General features: G+C 41.4%; 1 protein-coding gene across 12 annotated transcripts in view; it reads right to left on the bottom strand.

The window, feature by feature from the left end:
• YEATS2 (YEATS domain containing 2) overlaps window positions 1-18,255 on the bottom strand; it is a 108,689-nt gene that overhangs the window by 50,523 nt on the left and 39,911 nt on the right. For 6 of the 12 annotated variants that reach the window (XR_012430900.1, XM_045386538.3, XM_065540264.2 and 3 more), the window contains 5 exons: window positions 12,882-12,926; window positions 8,107-8,287; window positions 5,986-6,228; window positions 3,614-3,775; window positions 1,011-1,114 (listed from right to left, as the gene is read on the bottom strand). Coding sequence is in view for 11 of the 12 variants with exons in the window: in XM_045386538.3 (XP_045242473.2) it covers window positions 1,011-1,114; window positions 3,614-3,775; window positions 5,986-6,228; window positions 8,107-8,287; window positions 12,882-12,926 (735 nt within the window). In the remaining variant the exon portion in view is untranslated. The remainder of the gene's footprint in view (window positions 1-1,010; window positions 1,115-3,613; window positions 3,776-5,985; window positions 6,229-8,106; window positions 8,288-12,881; window positions 12,927-18,255) is intronic. The other 6 variants (XM_074031489.1, XM_045386539.3, XM_074031492.1 and 3 more) reach the window with 1 other exon arrangement.

Here is an 18,255-nt window from a genome sequence, read left to right as displayed (position 1 = left end):
TATTTGGAGTTGTAAATTTTAAAGGATTGCTTACCCAGAAAAAGGGGAGCAGGGGAGAGACTCTGTGGAGGTAAAAGGTTAACACACGGAAAAGGAAACACTGATGCGCCCCAACTTAGGATGGGGTTATGTCTGGATAAACCCATCATAAGGGGAAAACATCATAGGCCAAAAGTGCATTTTTGACTTCCCACATTTTCACCGCATGGTGGGTTTATCTGAATATAACCCCAGCGTAAGCTGAGGGCTCACTAAATGCATATTGCTTTTGCACTAGGGTAAAGTCAAAACATTGTAAGTTGGACCACTGTAAGTTGGGAGCCATTTGTATATTTACTTCTTGGTGGTGCAAATACAGAAAAGACAGGAATGTGCTGTCAAATGAATGTTTTTATATTTTAAAATTTTTTTTTTATGGGTTAAGGAGTGGAAAGTTTAAAAAGCAAAAGAAAGGGGAGCGGACAGCAGCTCTGTTGCAAGAGAAAGAGGTGTCCAAAAGGGAAGAGGTCAGATGAATATTTTTATAAGGAAATATTTTTAACAAACTATTCAAATAAATAAGAAAATGAATAATCTTATCACAGTAAGTTTTCAAATTGATACTGGGTGACTATTTGACACAGGTGCTGTGAAGCATTTTTGACACTATGAAAAGGTCCAAGTGAGGTAGTAAAGTCTGGAGTAGATCCAAGTAAGTTAGTAAAGTCTGGAGGTAGTAAAGTCTAGACACCTAACAGCTTGAAGATTCCATTTTATAAAATTTGCATCATCAACTGACACATTCTTGCTGAGGCTGAACATACTATGTTCAGAAACCGGCAAAGTGGCTGGGTGCAGCTCATGCCTGCAACTGCAGTACGTTGGTAGGCCAGGTGGGAGATCTCTTGAGGCCAGGAGTTCAATACAGCTTGGTTAATACAGGGAGCCCCCATCTCCATTTGAAAAATTATTTTTTAAAAATGAAAAGAAAAAGAAGCTGGCAAAGTGTAATAACGCAGTAAGAACGTTACCTTGACAGCAGATGTTACAAAACTACTTCCATGAATTTTAGGAACAGGGGAACCTGTTCCTTGGGAGACCTGAGAAGCCGTGGAGATCTTGTTTGTAGGACTTCCTGAGAAGCAAGGCACAATTAAAAGTAAAATATAAGCAAAGTAAAATTTACAAAATGTAATTTTAAAGCATTTCCACCATCCTCCCCTCTTTCCCACTATTTATTTTTCATTTTTAAGGGTTGAAAAGTCATTGTTAAGGCTGAAACTAGCATGGAAAAAAACCCTTAAGGACCCATCCCCGTGAAGCTGATCTCATGCTCAACCTGAAGAAGGTAAGAAGCTGGTAAGGACATGCAGAAGAATAAGTAGTAAAGTCACTTGTTTTAGACTACTCCTTGTACAATAAAGAGTAGCATATTCTTGTATATTCTACTCCTTATACAATAAAAGACACTATAAAGTATTCTATTTCTATGCTCTACTCCTTATACAATGAAAGATACTATAACATAATGATACTGTTTAACAAATGTGCCAGAATACATGCATTCTGCTAGCTCCTTCAAAGTAGTTTCACCAGAAAGTTACGCCTATTCCAAAATGCTGCCAACATTATTATTATTCTTATTTTTTTTTTTCATGAGACGAAGTCTCGCTCTGTCACCTGGATTGGAGTATAATGGTCTGATCTTGGCTCACTGCAACCTCCACCTACTGGGTTCAAGTGATTCTCCCACCGCAGCCTCCTCAGTAGCTAGGACGACAGGTGCACGCCACCACACCTGGCTCATTTTTGTATTTTTAGTAGAGACGGGTTTTGCTATGTTGGCCAGGCTGGTCTCGAACTCCTGACCTCAGGTGATCCGCCCACCTTGGCCTCCCAAAGTGCTGGGATTATGGGCATGAGCCACCGCGCCTGGCCAACATTAAACATTTTATACTCCATTTGTACAACTGCCTTTAGGGTCCGAAAAAAATTTAGTCATATTATCTATAGTCAACAAGACCCCAAATAGTATTTAATCATTTACTCCACTTACCAAACTTGCCTCCAAAGACTTCTGGCTGATTCCTAAAACCAAATGTCATGAAATAATACCTATTTGGCATCCCTAAGTATGTTCAAAAGATACTGGGTAAGCCTTGAACATAGTAATTTTTAAGGGCATTCCACAATTATAATCATTATTAAAGTTTAGCCTTTCCAAAAACAAAAACTGCTTGGAAAAGCCCAACATACATTCATGTGTCAAATCCAATAGGTTAAACAAACAACAACAAAAAAAATCAGTCTCATTATCTTATAATTGTCCCTTTTATTTCATTTGTCTTCCATTCTTAATTAGAAGTGAAAGCTACACGGAAGTTTATAGTTAGGAGCTTGTGTTTAAATACAGGTTGAACGGGGCTGGGCGCGGTGGCTCACGCCTGTAAATCCAGCACTCTGGGAGGCTGAGGTGGGTGGATTGGAGTTTGACACCAGCCTGGCCAACATGGTGAAACCCTGTCTCTACTAAAAATACAAAAATTAGCTGGGCGTTGTGGCACACGCCTGTAATTCCAGCTACATGGGAGGCTGAGGCAGGAGAATCGCTTAAACCTGGGAGGTGGAGGCTGCAGTGAGCCGAGATCACAACACTGCACTCCAGCCTGGGTGAAAGAGCAATAGTCTGTCTCAATAAATAAATAAATTAATTAATAATAAATATAGGCTAACTGAAGGGAATAAATAAAATAATGTTAGGGAAAGCATTTCAAAAAAACCTAAAAAGCGTGATACAGCTGCATGGGATTATAATGAGGAACACGGTGAATCCAAAGATGACTTCTTCCTATTAGAGTTCTCTTTAAAATTGAAGGTTTCAATTTCTCCTCCCACAACCAGAATGGGTCTTCTCTGAAGAAAATAGTATCACTTTTTTATTTGACTGGGGAGAAATGTATGTGGCCCACAATGTTAGCAAAAGCTTCTTTGGAAGAGGTAGTAACCACATTGCTTACAGTCCCCCAAAAAGTAAGTCTTCCAAATGAAAACAAAATCAACTGTTCTTTTAAGAACATTAATTACGGCTTATTTTGAATTTTTAGAAATTAAAAGAAAACTCAAGTAAATTCTAAAAAATGCACCTTTTACAGAGTAAATCTCCCCTCAGAGGAACAGTATTGGCTTTCCTTTTATGTATTCTCGCTTCTCGTTTACAGGAGATTTCATTCTCCAATTACATGGCTATCAAGTAACGGCAGGATTACATTTTTAATAAAAGATCAGGCCGGGCGCGGTGGCTCAAGCCTGTAATCCCAGCACTTTGGGAGGCTGACACGGGCGGATCACAAGGTCAGGAGATCGAGACCATCCTGGCTAACACGGTGAAACCCCGTCTCTACTAAAAAATACAAAAAACTAGCCGGGTGAGGTGGAAGGCGCCTGTAGTCCCAGCTACTCGGGAGGCTGAGGCAGGAGAATGGCGTAAATCCAGGAGGCAGAGCTTGCAGTGAGCTGAGATCCGGCCACTGCACTCCAGCCTGGGCGACAGAGCGAGACTCCGTCTCAAAAAAAAGTAAAATAAAATAAAAAGATCAAACCCTTTGGATTGTACAAATATTGATCACATACACACCTGTACTGGGAGTGCTGGCTCCGATCATCTGCCCCGACTGCTTGTCCATGATAACATAAGGATTATTAATAACAGAGCCGGCAGTGCCTTGCTTCACGTGAACTGGAGTGGAAGTCGGGGTTCGAGGCAATGGTGATGGGCTTGGAGTTGATATTGGGGAACCTTATTAATTAAAAAGGGAGAACAGAAACAAAATACACATATTCAACTCATGTAAGATGTCGAGGACAAGGAAGAAGGTCAGTGCCACCAGGACAAAGGTAACACATTGGGAAAATAAAATGGAACTGCATGCTCCCAGTACTGAGCAGCAACAGGGGTATAGGGGAGGCAGAGGATGTATGCTTCATGCTCTGCATCCTTATCCTTGGACCAACAGCATCAGCATCACTGAGGAAACTGTAAGAAACAGATTTTATGGTCCCATCCTTGACCAACTGAACATAAATCTGCACTTCAACAAGATCTCCTGGTATGCACATTACAGTTGAGAAAGCAGTGCTTTACACAGCAATGCAAAACTGCTGAATCTTTTTTTTAACTGCTGAATCTTGATATGATAAATCTTTTAACACCACAGGCAGGCTGTTATAGTACTGGTTATACCTGAAGACACTAAAATTAGGGAGAAAATTAGTAAGTGCCAGGCGCAGTGGCTCATGCCAGTAATCCCAGCACTTTGGGAGGCCGCGGTGGGTGGATCACCTGAGGCTGTGAGTCCAAGACCAGCTTGACTAACATGGAGAAACACTGTCTCTACTAAAAATACAAAATTAGCTGTGTGTGGTAGCGCATGCCAGTAATCCCAGCTACTCGGGAGGTTGAGGCAGGAGAATCCCTTGAACCCGGGTGGCGGAGGTTACAGTGAGGCGAAATCACACCATTGCCCTCCAGCGTGGGCAACAAGAAAGAAAGAGGAAAGAAAGAGAAAAGGGAGGGAGGGAAGGAAGGAAGGGAGGGAAGGGAGGGAGGGAGGGAGGAAGGAAGGACATTAGTAAGTAAATAGCTAGATTTAAGAAACTTGTGTCTTGTTTTGAATAGGAAAATATGAAATTCACCTACCCAGAGCAAAAGTCTCTGTCAATACTATGTCACAGTCATAATCCAGAAAGATTTGTGTTCTCGCAAAATACTCTCAAAAGTTACTGACACTTAAACATCCTCTACTGTCTTTTATTGATCAAACTTACCATCCATGAACTTCTCTAAACTTCAAATCAATTTATATGTTTGGCCTATTCTACCTCTGAAGTAGTAAATTCCAAAATTTTCCTACCTGGTAGGTAAAATTGCCTACCAATGGCAGGGAGCGGTGGCTCCCACCTGTAATCCCAGCACTTTGGGAGGCCGAGGTGGGTGGATCCACTGAGGTCAGGAATTCAAGACCAGCCTGGCCAATATGGTGAAACCCCATCTCTACTAAAAATACAAAATTAGCCGGGAGTGGTGGTGTGTGCCTGTAGTCCCAGCAACTCAGGAGGCTGAGGTAGGGGAATCGCTTGAACCCGAGAGGCGGAGGTTGCAGTGAGCCAAGATTGTGCCATTGCACTCCAGCCTGGGTGACAAGAGTGAAACTCCATCTCAAAACAAAAACAAAAACAAAAAAAATTGCCTACCAATTAGAAGCTATTTATCTCTCATCAATTTCAAAGATTTGGATCATATTTCTGCTTAGCTGTCTACTTATAACACCAAACATTCCCTTTTCCCCCCTTCATTTAAGTATTGTACAGAAGTCCTCACACTTCCTGGATATTTTCAATTGCCTTTTAACAAATATGTTTTGTTCTAAGGTGGAACAGTCAAAACCATAAAGTATGTATTCCTACTAAATTTTACTTAACATATGTGAAACTGTCACAAGACAAAGGATAATCCAACCTTAGTGAAAAAGACAACTCGGAACTACCTACTGACAATAGGAATGAGTAATTTTCTAATGTGGTTACAGAGAGAATAAAGCATTTCAATTCCCACCCAATTCTAACCCTTAAAGCTTAACTCCACGCCAAAGGCTTCTAAACTTTTTCTATTACTAGTCACTGTGGTTTCCATGTATATAATCCCCAAACACGATTCCTACACTGTAGTTCAGCCATATTTGCTAGCAAACATTTTACCTCTGGTGATTCTAGGAGACAAAAATTTGACCATTTCAGTTTCATTTATTTCCTCCATTCATTTCCATATGAATGAGCTTTGTTTTTGCCTTGTGACAGTTTTGCAATCAACAGCGATAGACTTCCTTTTGTTAAAGAAACACTGCTTAGAAAAACTTGAGAGAAAAAAAGCCACAGTATTTTGTTTTGTTGTTCCAACAATTTTAACATCCAGTCAACTCCACATACACTGTCTTCCACACATCTGCATACCTGACACAATCTTGCAGCTCATGGTGATGGGCTGGAAGGACTTTCCAGGTGACTCAGGATTAGGAACCTGACTTTGTGGCACAATTTTGCAGCTTGATGCTATTGGCTGGAAAGCTGAATTGCCATGAGAACAAAAGGTAACTTTCTGGGATGTTGTCATTTTGGTGGGTGTTCTTTCCAATGAAGATGGCAAAGAATAAAACGGAGCGTGTCGTTCAGCTTCAGTGCCAGCTGGGAATCCTGCTTGAGATGAAAGGCAAATGGCAAGTCATTAATCGCTTTGAAATAAAACCTTACCATTGTGGAAAAAGAATAAAAATGCATTATTTCAACACCCATTTTAAACCATGTACTGGTAGCAAAATAAATACAATCAATTATCCCTTCATATTTTTGGTGAAAAATATATATGCTTAGAATAATGTTTAAAGTGCTTTTTTAAAGAAACTTGAAAACATTATTAACTATAAACCATATATAACATAGAAAGAACACAAGTCCTTATGTTCCTCCATTTTTTAATATATAAACTGAAAAACTGTTTAGAGAAGAAAAAAATCTTAAAAAGAAAACATTCATGAAATCTAATGAATGATATCCTCCTATCTTATTTATTTATTTATTTTTGAGACATCATTTCACTCATCACCCAGGCTAGAGTGCAATGGTGTGATCTCCGCTCACTGCAACCGCCGCCTCCCAGGTTCAAGCGATTCTCATGCCTCCCTCAGCCTCCTGAGTAGCTGGGATTACAGGTATGCACCACCATGTCTGGCTAATTTTTGTATTTTTAGTAGAGACAGGGTTTCACCATGTTGGGCAGGCTGGTCTTGAGCTCCTGACCTCAGGTGATCCGCCAGTCTCAGCCTCCCAAAAGGCTGGGAATTACAGGCATGAGCCACCACGCCCAGGCCCTCTCCTATCTTATAAACGCCCATAAAAAAGATGCAATTGAAATCTAAAGAGGAATAAAGTTGAGATTTTATAATACTAACATCACATTAAAATATAAGCTTAAAATACAAGCTTAGAAATAAAACATTTAAGATCAATTTTATATCATTTATGCTTATATATGGGCACATTTAAATATATATACACTTACACATTTGTTAAATTTAAAAATGGCATGGTCAAAATACACTGTTGGTGATGAATCTTTTTTTAAGTAAAATCAGGTACTTAATATTCAAGTTTCTTGCTCACACAATCAGAAGCTGAACTATAAAGTCCTCCTGTAATACGTTAAAAGGAATTATCAAGTGATAAAAATCTGTTTTAGGCCAGACGTGATGGGTCATGCCTGTAATCCCAGCACGTTGGGAGGCTGAGGTGGGTGGATCACCTGAGGTCATGAGTTCGAGACCAGTCTGGCCAACATGGTGAAAATCCATCTCTACTAAAAATACAAAAATTAGCCGAGCGCAGTGGTGGGCACCTGTAATCCTAGCTACTAGGGAGGCTGAGGCAGGAGAATTGCTTGAATCCAGGAGATGGAGGTTGCCATGAGGTGAGATCACACCACTGCACTCCAGCCTGGGTGACAGAGCAAGACTCCATCTCAAAATAAAATAAAATAAATTTAAAAATCTCATGTTTTTTTAGTGGTTTTTACATTTTAGAAAATATCAGTAGAACTTCACGGAAATTTTTTTTTTTTTGAGACGGAGTCTTGCTCTGTCGCCCAAGCTGGAGCACAGTGGTCTCATCTCAGCTCACTGCAAGCTCCACCTTCCGGCTTCACGCCATTCTCCTGCCTCAGCCTCCCTAGTAGCTGGGAATATAGGCGCCCGCCATCACACCTAGCTAAGTTTTTGTATTTTTAGTAGAGACGGGGTTTCACTGTGTTACTCAGGATGGTCTTAATCTCCTGACCTCGTGATCCGTCCGCCTTGGCCTCCCAAAGTGCTGGGATTACAGGTGTGAACCACCGAGCCCAGCCGGAAAAATATTTTTGACAAGGGAGGAGATTTGGCTTTCATAACAGAACTGTGCAGTAGAGGGAGCATGGTCTGTTTATGGCAAAGTTATTTTCCATATACTATAGGTCTCCGAAAGCAGCAAATGGGAAAGGAATGAATGCCTCAGAACAACTCTATGCAAAGAAAACTGCTGTATTACCTTTCTCCACAGAGGTATCGGGTACTGGCTCGTGTGACTGCTTTATTGGTGAAGAAGCTTTCACTGGGGCTGGAATGGTCAAAGGTAAAGATGGAGGGGCATCAGAGATATCAGACTCCGAGGACTGAGGATATATATAGTCTTCTCCCAGAGAATGGCGATGGAGTTCAACATCTACTACCTAGACAATTGGGCAACAATCAGGCTCATGAGTCCATCATCAAGGTCACAGAAAGCTCAAGTTCTGTCTAAGAATGTGATCTCAGGGATGTGAGAGATAACTTCTAATCACACTTCAAAGGCAATTTCAATCTGAGGACCTAAAGGATTTATTCTAGAAGGTAATCTAATCTGGTTTAACAGATACATACCTCAGTGAAAATCTAATCTGGCTTAACATACAAATCTCAGTGAAATCACTCACAAATTGGGGCTTTTTGATTTTGCTGTTGCTACTCCTTACAACACTATTGCTCCAAATCTTTGCATGGCTGCCTTTCTCACCAGCAGGACTCAATGAAGTACACCACCTCAGAGAGACCATGCCTAATCACCTAAGCATGAGCTACTTCCTTATCCCCCAGCTACTCTTATCTTCACAGCACTTATTTGTAACTGCATTAATTTTATTTGCTTCTGTGTTTACTGTCTACCCTCCCCATTTTCAATGCCACATTTAGAAAATGTCAGTAGAACTTCATGGAAATTTTTTTTTTTGAGACGGAGTCTCGCTCTGTCGCCCAGGCTGGAGTGCAGTGGTGTCATCTCAGCTCACTGCAAGCTCCACCTCCCGGGTTCAAGCCATTCTCCTGCCTCAGCCTCCCTAGTAGCTGGGACTACAGGTGCCCACCATCATGCCCAGCTAAGAATTTGACTCTTTGAAGGAAGAAGCTTCCGTGTTCATTTCTGTATTCCCAGCACCTGGACCAGTGCTCAGTAAGTACCCTCTGATATAATATAGCAGATTTCTCTAGACAGAGTAAGATTTAATTAGTGAACTCTGATTAAATGGTTATTGCTGACATTATATCATGAAAACAAAAAAAGGGGGAGAAGGTGAAGAACAAAGTTGGAGGTTTCAGACTCCTGATTTCAAAATTTATTGCAAAGCTAAAGTAATCAAAACAGCATGCTGCTGGCACAAAGACAGACATACAGACCAATGGAATAGAATAAATCCTCACATATATGGTCAAATTATCTCTGACAAGGGTCGCAAGACCATTCAGTGGGGGAAAAGACAGTATTTTCAGCAAATGGTGCTAGGAAAACTGGATATCCACATGCCAAAGAATGCAATTAGACCCTTACCTTACACTACATACCAAAATTAACCCAAAAGGGATCAAAGAATGAAACATAAAAGCTAAAACAATAAAACTCCTAGAAGAAAATATAAGGGAAAAGCTTCATGACACTAAATTTGGTAATGGTTTATTGGGTATGACACCAAAAGCACAGGCAACAAAAGAAAAAACAGACAAATGGGCCATCAACTTAAAAACTCCTGTGCATCAAAAGACACAATCAACAGAGTGAAAAGGCAAAAATATATCATGGAATGGAAGTAAATATTTGCAAATCATCTATCTGGTAAGGGGTTACTATCCAGAATATATGAATAACTCCTGTGACCCAGCAACAACAAAAACCAAACCACCTAATTAAAAAATGGGCAAAGAGGCCGGGCACAGTGGCTCACGCCTGTAATCCCAGCACTTTGGGAGGCCAGGGCTGGCGGATCACGAGGTCAGGAGATCGAGACCATCCTGGCTAACACAGTGAAACCCCATCTCCAATAAAAATACAAAAAATTAGCTGGGCATGGTGGCGGGCACCTGTAGTCCCAACTACTAGGGAGGCTGAGGCAGGAGAATGGCGTGAACCCGGGAGGCGGAGCTTGCAGTGAGCCGAGATCGTACCACTGCACTCCAGCCTGGGTGATAGAGCGAGACTCCGTCTCAAAAAAAAAAGGGCAAAGACATTTTCTGAACGTCTTTGAATAGACATTTCTCCAAAGAAGATAAACACATGGCCACCAAGCACGTGAAGGGATCCTTAACATCACTAATGATTAGAGAAACACAGATCAAAACCACAAGATACCACGTCACAACCATTAGAATAACTACCATAAATTAAAATACAAACAAATTAACAAATGCTGGTGAAGACGTGGAGAAACTCAAATACGTGTGCACTGCTGGTGGGAATGTAAAATGGTGCAGCCGCCACGAAAAATATAGCAGTGGTTCCTTTAAAAATAGAATTACCATAGGATCCAGCCAATTCCATTTCTGGGTATATACCCAAAAGAATTGAAAGCAAGGATTTGAATAGATACGTGTACACCTACGTTCATAGCAGCACTATTAACAGCCGCCAAAAGATGGAAGCAACCCAAGTGTCCGTCAACAGATGAACAGATAAACAAAATGTGGTCTATACATACAATGCAAATATCATGCAGCCTAAAACAGGAAGAGGGGCTGGGCACAATGGCTCATGCCTATAATCCCAACATTTTCGGGGGCCAAGGCAGGAGGATGGCTTGAGCCCAGGAGTTCAAGACAAGCCTAGACAACACAGTGAGACCCAGTCTCTACAAAAAATAAACAAGTAAGTAAATAAATTAGCTGGTCATGGTGGCACACGCCTATAGTCCCAGCTACCTGACAGGTTAAGGACAGATTACTTGAGCCCAGGAGTTCAAAGCTGCAGTGAGCCATGAATGCACTCCAGGCTGGGTGAGAGAGCATAAATAAATAAATAAATAAATAAAAATAAATTTTAAAAAAGGAAGGAAATTCTGACACATGCTACAACACAGATGAAATCTGAGGACATTATGCAAAGTGAAATAAGGCAATCCCAAACGGACACATACGGTATGATTCCACTTATATGAGGTACCCTAGAGTAGTCAGATTCACAGAGACAGAAAGCAGAGCAGCAGGTGCCAGTGCTGGGGGGCAGGAGCAGTGGGTAGTCATCGTTTAATGGGTACAGAGTTTCAGCTCTGCAAGATGAAAACAATTCTAAAGATGGACTATGGTCACGGCTGCACAATAACGTGAATGCCCTTAATGCCACCAGACCGTACACTGAAAAATGAATAAGACAGTAAATTTTGTGTTACATGTTTTTTAACCACAATTTTAAAAAAATATATGAACCAAGGCTGGGTGCAATGGCTCATGCCTGTAATCCCAGTGCTTTGGGATGCTGAGGTGGGAGGATTGCTTGAAGCCAGGAATTCTAGACCAGCCTATGAACATAGTAAGACACTCTCTCTATAAAAAAATGTAAACATTAGCTGGGCTTGGTAGTGCAGGTGTACAGTCCTAGCTACTTGGGAGGCTGAGGTGGGAGAATGACTGGAGTCTAGGAATTCAAGGTTGCAGTTAGCCATGACGTTACTGTACTCCAGCGGAGACCCTTTTTCAACTAAAAAAAGAGAAGAGAAAAAGAAAAGGAAAAAAGAAGAGAAGAGAAGAAAAGAGAAGAGAAGAGACGAGACGAGACAGGGAAGAGGAAGAAGAAGAGGAAGAGGAAAGAAAGAAAAGAAAAGAAAAGAGAAAAGGAGAAAGCTTGGTGCGGTGGCTCACGCCTGTAATCCCAGCACTTTGGGAGGCCGAGGTGGGTGGATCACCTGAGGTCAGGCAGTTTGAGCGCAGTCAGCAGATCAAGAGCAGCCTGACCAACACAGTGAAACCGTCTATACTATGAAAACAAAAATTAGCTGGGCGTGGCAGTGGGCGCTTGTAGTCCCAGCTACTCGGGAGGCTGAGGCAGGAGAATAGCTTGAACCCGGGAGGCGGAGGTTGCAGTGAGCCAAGATCGTGCCACTGCACTCCAGCCTGGGCAACAGAGCATCACTTCCTCTCAAAAAACAAAAAAATAGGAGGGGAACGGGAGGGGAGGAGAAGGAGAAGGGGAAAGGGAAGGGAAGAGGAGGGGAGGGTTTGCTGCACCCCCACCCAAATCTCATCTCAAATTGTAATTCCCATGTGTTGGAGGAAGGGCCTGGTGGGAGGTGACTGAATAATGAGGCATATTTCCCCCTTGCTGTTGTCATGATAGTGAGTTCTCACGAGATCTGATGGTTGAAGTGTGTGGCACACCCCACTTCACGCTCTCTCTCTTGCTGCCATGAGAAGGTGTTTGCTTCCCCTTTGCCCTTCCACCATGATTGTAAGTTTCCTGAGGCCCCCTAGCCACATGTTTCCTGGTAAGCCTGTGGAACTATGAGTCTATTAAACCTTTTTTCTTCATAGATTACCCAGTCTTCGGTAGTTATTTATAACAGTGTGAGAATGGACTAACACAGAAAGACAAAGTTAAAAAACAAAACAAAAAGAACACTAATTTTTTCCCTAATTAAAAATGAAGATCAGCCAGAAGCAGTGGCACACACCTATAATCTCAGCACTTTGGGAAGCCAAGGCGGGCAGATCACCAGAGGTCAGGAGTTCGAGACCAGCCTGGCCAACATGGTGAAACCCCCGTCTCTACTAAAAATAGAAAAATTAGCCAGGCATGGTGGTGCGTGCCTGTAGTCCCAGCTACTCAGGAGGCTGAGGTAGGAGAATCACTTGATCCTGGGAGGCAGAGGTTGCAGTGAGCCGAGATCATGCCACTGTACTCCAGCCTGGGTGACAGAGCGAAGACACCGTCTCAAAACAAACAAACAAACAAACAAACAAACAAACAAAAATGAAGATCAACTTTCATCCTACTCATTCCCAGATAATACTGTAGGGAAAAAAACCTACCGTCTCTGCTCCAAGAGTCTGCAAGCCAGTATAAGTTCTATCCAGCTATGGAAAGACAAAAGGGAGAGTGTTAAATTTCACTGCACTTACTTACATATTATCAAAGGATACAATCTAACCTACAGCTCTTTTGCAAGTCTTCATACCATAGGATCAACTCTTTCATAACGTAAAATATAAATTCACCACTTCAATAAAAAAATTGAGTAAAAAAAAAAAATCAATAAAAACCTCAGACATATAGTTACTATATTTTTAATATAAATTATACATTTTTAAAAACCTATTCTAAGGACAATGTAAAAATGGAGGAAGTTTTACACAAAAAGATGTTTACTGCAGCATTATCTATAACCAAACTAAAAACAATATAAAAATCTAGAATAAAGGAATGTGTAAGTAAACCATGGACCATCAATCTCTGAAATATCATGCAGCCACACAGATGAGGTTTACAAAGACTATGTACAGATATTTTAAATGACAGGCTATACATGTTTTAAATGCATACATTCTTGGACACAATTATATACTTGGAGTGTATTTACTAAGCACTTAAAAAAAAAGAACGAAAATATAGGCAGTAGAGGCAATGCTAATGACTTCAAATATACTGGCATCATAATTTGCTTTTCGAGAGAGGAATATAAACTGAGGGAATGTTAATAATATAAACAAGAGTTTACAATTACACAGAAAAAGGTTAAGTTCTTATTTGTAAATTTATATTCCACCACTAAAAAAAGGACTTGTGATAACAATATAAACATACAACAAGATTAATACAGAAAAGTATTAAATTGGGTAGAAAAAAAAGAGAGGGAAAAAATGAAGCCAGGGTAGATTAGTAAATACAAGGTTTTAAAGGCTTATGAGAGGTAGGTGTCACATCTGGTTGAGTTTCTTAGCAGCCAACATGAGAGGACAACTCAGTCAGTTATGAGATTTAGAGTTCACAAGATAAAAAGCAATACAGGATGGATTAATAGTGGTTCCACGGAAGAAGTCTGGAGTTTTAATATTTAAACCTGAGCCTATGGTATGACTGCTAAAAAAATAAAAGGCAATTTTAGGTTACATCCATTTTCATAGTCTCCAGAGCACACAGTCTCTCTGTAATCTGCACAGGTTTATGTTTCATTGTTGGGACCAAATTTTAAGAGGGACATTGGATAGGACAGAACTATTATCAATACAAGAAGAGGAATTGTAAAACAAAGCATACAAGAAATGTAACAGGAACAGGTTTTGCCTGGAGTAGAAATGATTTCAGGAGACACAAAGGCTATCATCAAACATTTTTAGGGTTCTTATAAAACAAAGCCTTACTCTATATTATTTCAAAAGTCAACAGCCTGAGGCCAGGCTGTGGCTCACTTCTGTAGTCCCAGAACTTTGGGAGACTGAGGCGGGCTGATTGCTTGAGTCCAGGAGTTTAATACCAGCCTGGACAACATGGTGAAAGCCTGTCTCTACAAAAAATACAAAAATTAGCCAGGTGTGGTGGCAGGTTCCCGTAGTCTCAGCTACTCAGGAGGCTGAGGCAGGAGGATCTCTTGAGCCCAGGAGGTTGAGGCTGCAATGAGCCATGATCACACCACTGAATACCAGCCTGGGTGAAAAAGGGAGATCTACAAAAAACAAACAAACAAAAACAAAAACAAAAAACCAGCCTGAGCAACATGGTAAGGCCTCATCTCAACAAAAAATAATTAAACAATTAGCCAGGCATGGTGATGCACGCCTGTGGTCCCAACTACTCAGGAGGCTGATGTGGGAGGATCGGTTGAGTCCAGAAGTTGAGACTGCAGTGAACCGTGTCTGCACCACCACACTCCAGCATGGGTGACAAAGCGAGATCCTGTCTAAAACAAACAAACAAACAAACAAACAGAAAAAAGAAACACTAGGACAAAAGGACAAAAAATGGGGTCAAGGTTTTACTAAATAGATGAATGTGTTAGCTTGGGAAGTGCTGTGCTCTAGGGTGATGGGTAAGGAGAGAGTAAATGACTACCTGTCAGAAATGCAGGATATAATAATTTCACACATTCTAGGAACTTTAAATTTTATGTAACTCTAACATTTAGAGTATTTAATATTTAATGTAGTATTTACAGAATCAAATACACATCATTATTTACTGAGAATTTCAGAATACAAAGATCACTTCAGGCTTTAACAGCCAGGAAAAGCTACATAGGAACTTGAAGAATGCAAAGAATTCAGACAAGCATCTGAGGAGGGGAAGAGCATTAAAAAAGACCCAAGGAAAGACGGCCCAAGGCATTTCTATGACAGGAATAGACTGCCAAGGCTAGAGCGGAATGTTCATCAGGGGTTTTGTGCAAGACAACCTAGGGAAAGTAAATCGAGTCAAAATGAGCCCTGAGAGCAGGCAGGGGCATTCGCACTTGAACAGGAATCCAATCAAGTTTTCTGAAAGGGATAGCAGAAAGGTTCTGCGGTTTTTAAGCAGATGGATCAGATACTGTCGTGTAGGATGCCCTATGAAGAAAGGAGATGGATTTTTAAAAGCCTATCAGGAGACAGCAGAATAATAGCCTAGGAATAGTGGGCAGGGGCCAGGGAGCGGTGGCTCACGCCTGTAATCCCAGCACTTTGGGAGGCAGAGGCAGATGGATCACTGGAGGCCAGGAGTTTGACCAGCCTGACCAAAATGGTGAAACCCTGTCTCTACTAAAAACACAAAAATTAGCTGGGCGTGGTGGTGTGCACCTGTAGTCCCAGCTACTTGGGAGGCTGAGGCAGGAGAATCGCTTAAACCCAGAAGGTAGAGGTTGCAGTGAGCCAAAATTGCGCCACTGCACTCCAGCCTGGGTGACAGAGTGAGACTGTCTCAAAACAAAAAACAAACAAACAAAAAAGAATAGTGGGAAGGGAGGAAGACAGAATGTAAAAGAGATTATGAAGAAACAATAATGGTCTGCAACTGAACAAATATTTAAAAGAGGGAAGAACCAAAGATAGCTCCAAGAGTTAATTTAAAAATGACAGGAAAAATAATACTACAGCACAAATAAGGATCACACGGCTACAACACAGGTGTTTGGGGTCTCAAGGCCAATACACACAAAACAATAAAATGATGTTTTCCAGAAAACTGGTAAGAAACATTTTACTGTCATTTTAAAACACTGTCTCAAATAATCTTTCACCAAGAGCTCTAAGTGATATGTACAATACAAGATGTGAGAAGTACGTGAAGAATTCCTTTTGTTTAGAGACTAGGTCTGAGCCCAGTGCAACATAAGGTAGTACGCGCTGTGTTAAAAATAAGATTAAAAGAAAGTAAAACTGGCCAGGCACAGTGGCTCATGCCTGTAATCCCAGCACTTTGGGAGGCTGAGGTGAGTGGATCTGCTGAGGTCAGGAGTTTGAGACCAGCCTAGCCAACATGATGAAACCCCATCTCTACTAAAAATAAAATGTTAAAAATTAGCCATGCGTGGTGGCGGGTGCCTGTAATCTCAGCTAATTGGGAGGCCGAGGCAGAAGAATCGCTTGAACCTGGGAGGCAGAGGTTGCAGTGAGCTGAGATTGCATCATTGCCTTCCAGCCTGGGCAACAGACCGAGATTCCGTTTCAAAAAAAAAAAAGAAAGTGAACTATTTTAAGACCTTCCTGGGTTCAAGCGAGTCTCCTGCCTCAGCACCTCCCAAGTAACTGGGACTACAGGTGTGACCCACCACGCCCAGCTATTTTTTGTATTTTTAGTAGAGACGGGGTTTTGCCATGTTGGCCAGGCTGGTCTCGAACTCCTGGCCTCAAGTGATCCACCTGCCTCGGCCTCCCAAAGTGCTGGGATTACAGGCGTGAGCCACCGTGACTGGCCTCCATCAGAGCTCTTAAGGGACCAGGTGAATTATCAATGAACAATATTTTGAAAGGAATCCTTTTCTCTGAGCAGTTGGTCTCAACAGTGGGCTTAAAATTTTCAGTAAACCATGCTATAAGAGTTGTCTGACAGGTGCTCACAGAGTTGTCTGACACAGGGTTGCCACAAATCTTCCATTTTTTACAAATAGAATATCTACTGAGCACAATAAGCAAAGTGCAATGAAACAAAGTATGCCTGTACTCTGCGTTTCACTTCCTATAAGGGCAGTTCTCCCCGTGGATAGACAACAATTCATAAGATATAATTTACAATGGCTGCACCATAAACCACATGGCCACATTCATCATTCAAGGATTTCTTATAAACAGATGTGTTGTCACCCAGGCTTTTCTGTTCCATTTATAAAGCACAGGCAGAGTACATTTAGCATCATTATTAAGGGCCCTAGGATTTACTGGATGGTAAGTAAGTGCTGGTTTCAATTTAAAGTTACCAGTTGTGGCCAAGCGCAGTAGCTCATGCCTGTAATCCTAGCACTCTGGGAGGCTGAGACGGGTAGATCACTTGAGTTCAGGAGTTTGAGACCAGCCAGGACAACACGGTGAAACCCTATTTCTACCCTGAGGTGCCAGGAGGCAAAGGTTGCAGTGAGCTGAGATCACGCCACTATACTCCAGCGTGGGTGACAGAGCAAGACTCTGTCTCAAAAAAAATAAAAATAAAAATAAAAATAAATAAAGTCACCAGTTGCATTATCCCCTAACAAGAGAGTCAATCCTATGCTCTGAAGCCAGGCATTGACTTCTAGCTATAAGTCCTAGATGGCATCTTCTTCCAACAGAAGCCTGTTTCATCTGCAGTGAAAATCTGTTGTTTAGTGCAGCCACCTTCATCAATGATCTTAGTTGGATCTTCTGGATAACTTGCTGTAGCCTCTCCATCAGCACTTGCTGCTTCACCTTGCGCTTGTATGTTATGGAGATGGCATCTTTCCTTAAACCTCACGAACCAACATCTGCTAGCCTCAAACTTTTCCTCTGAAGCTTTCTTACCCCTCTCAGACTTCACAGAATTGAAGAGTCAGGGCCTTGCCCGAGATTAGGCTTTGGCTTAAGGGAATGTTATGGCTTGTATCATCTTCTCTACAGATCACTGAGACTTTCTCCAAATCAGCAAGAAGGCCGTTTTGCTTTCTTATCATTTGTGTGTTCACTGGAGTAGTACTTTTAATTTCCTTTAAGAACTTTTCCTTTGCATTCACAACTTGGCTGTCTGGCACAGAGGCCTCGCTTTTAGCCTATCCTGGCTTTCAGCATGCTTTTTTCACTAAGCTTAATAATTTCTAGCTTTTAATTTAAAGTGAGAGATGTGTGACCCTTCCTTCTACTTCAACACTTGGAAGCCATTATAAGGTTATTAATTAGTCTAATTTCAATACTGTTGTTCCCAGAGAATAGGAAGGCCCCAAAAGAGGGAATGAGATGGGGAATGGCTGGTTGCTGGAGCATTCAG

Source organism: Macaca fascicularis, chromosome 2 (assembly GCF_037993035.2).
Source record: "Macaca fascicularis isolate 582-1 chromosome 2, T2T-MFA8v1.1".
Taxonomy (NCBI): Eukaryota; Metazoa; Chordata; class Mammalia; order Primates; family Cercopithecidae; genus Macaca; species Macaca fascicularis.
This window is presented reverse-complemented; position numbering and strand designations above follow the sequence as displayed.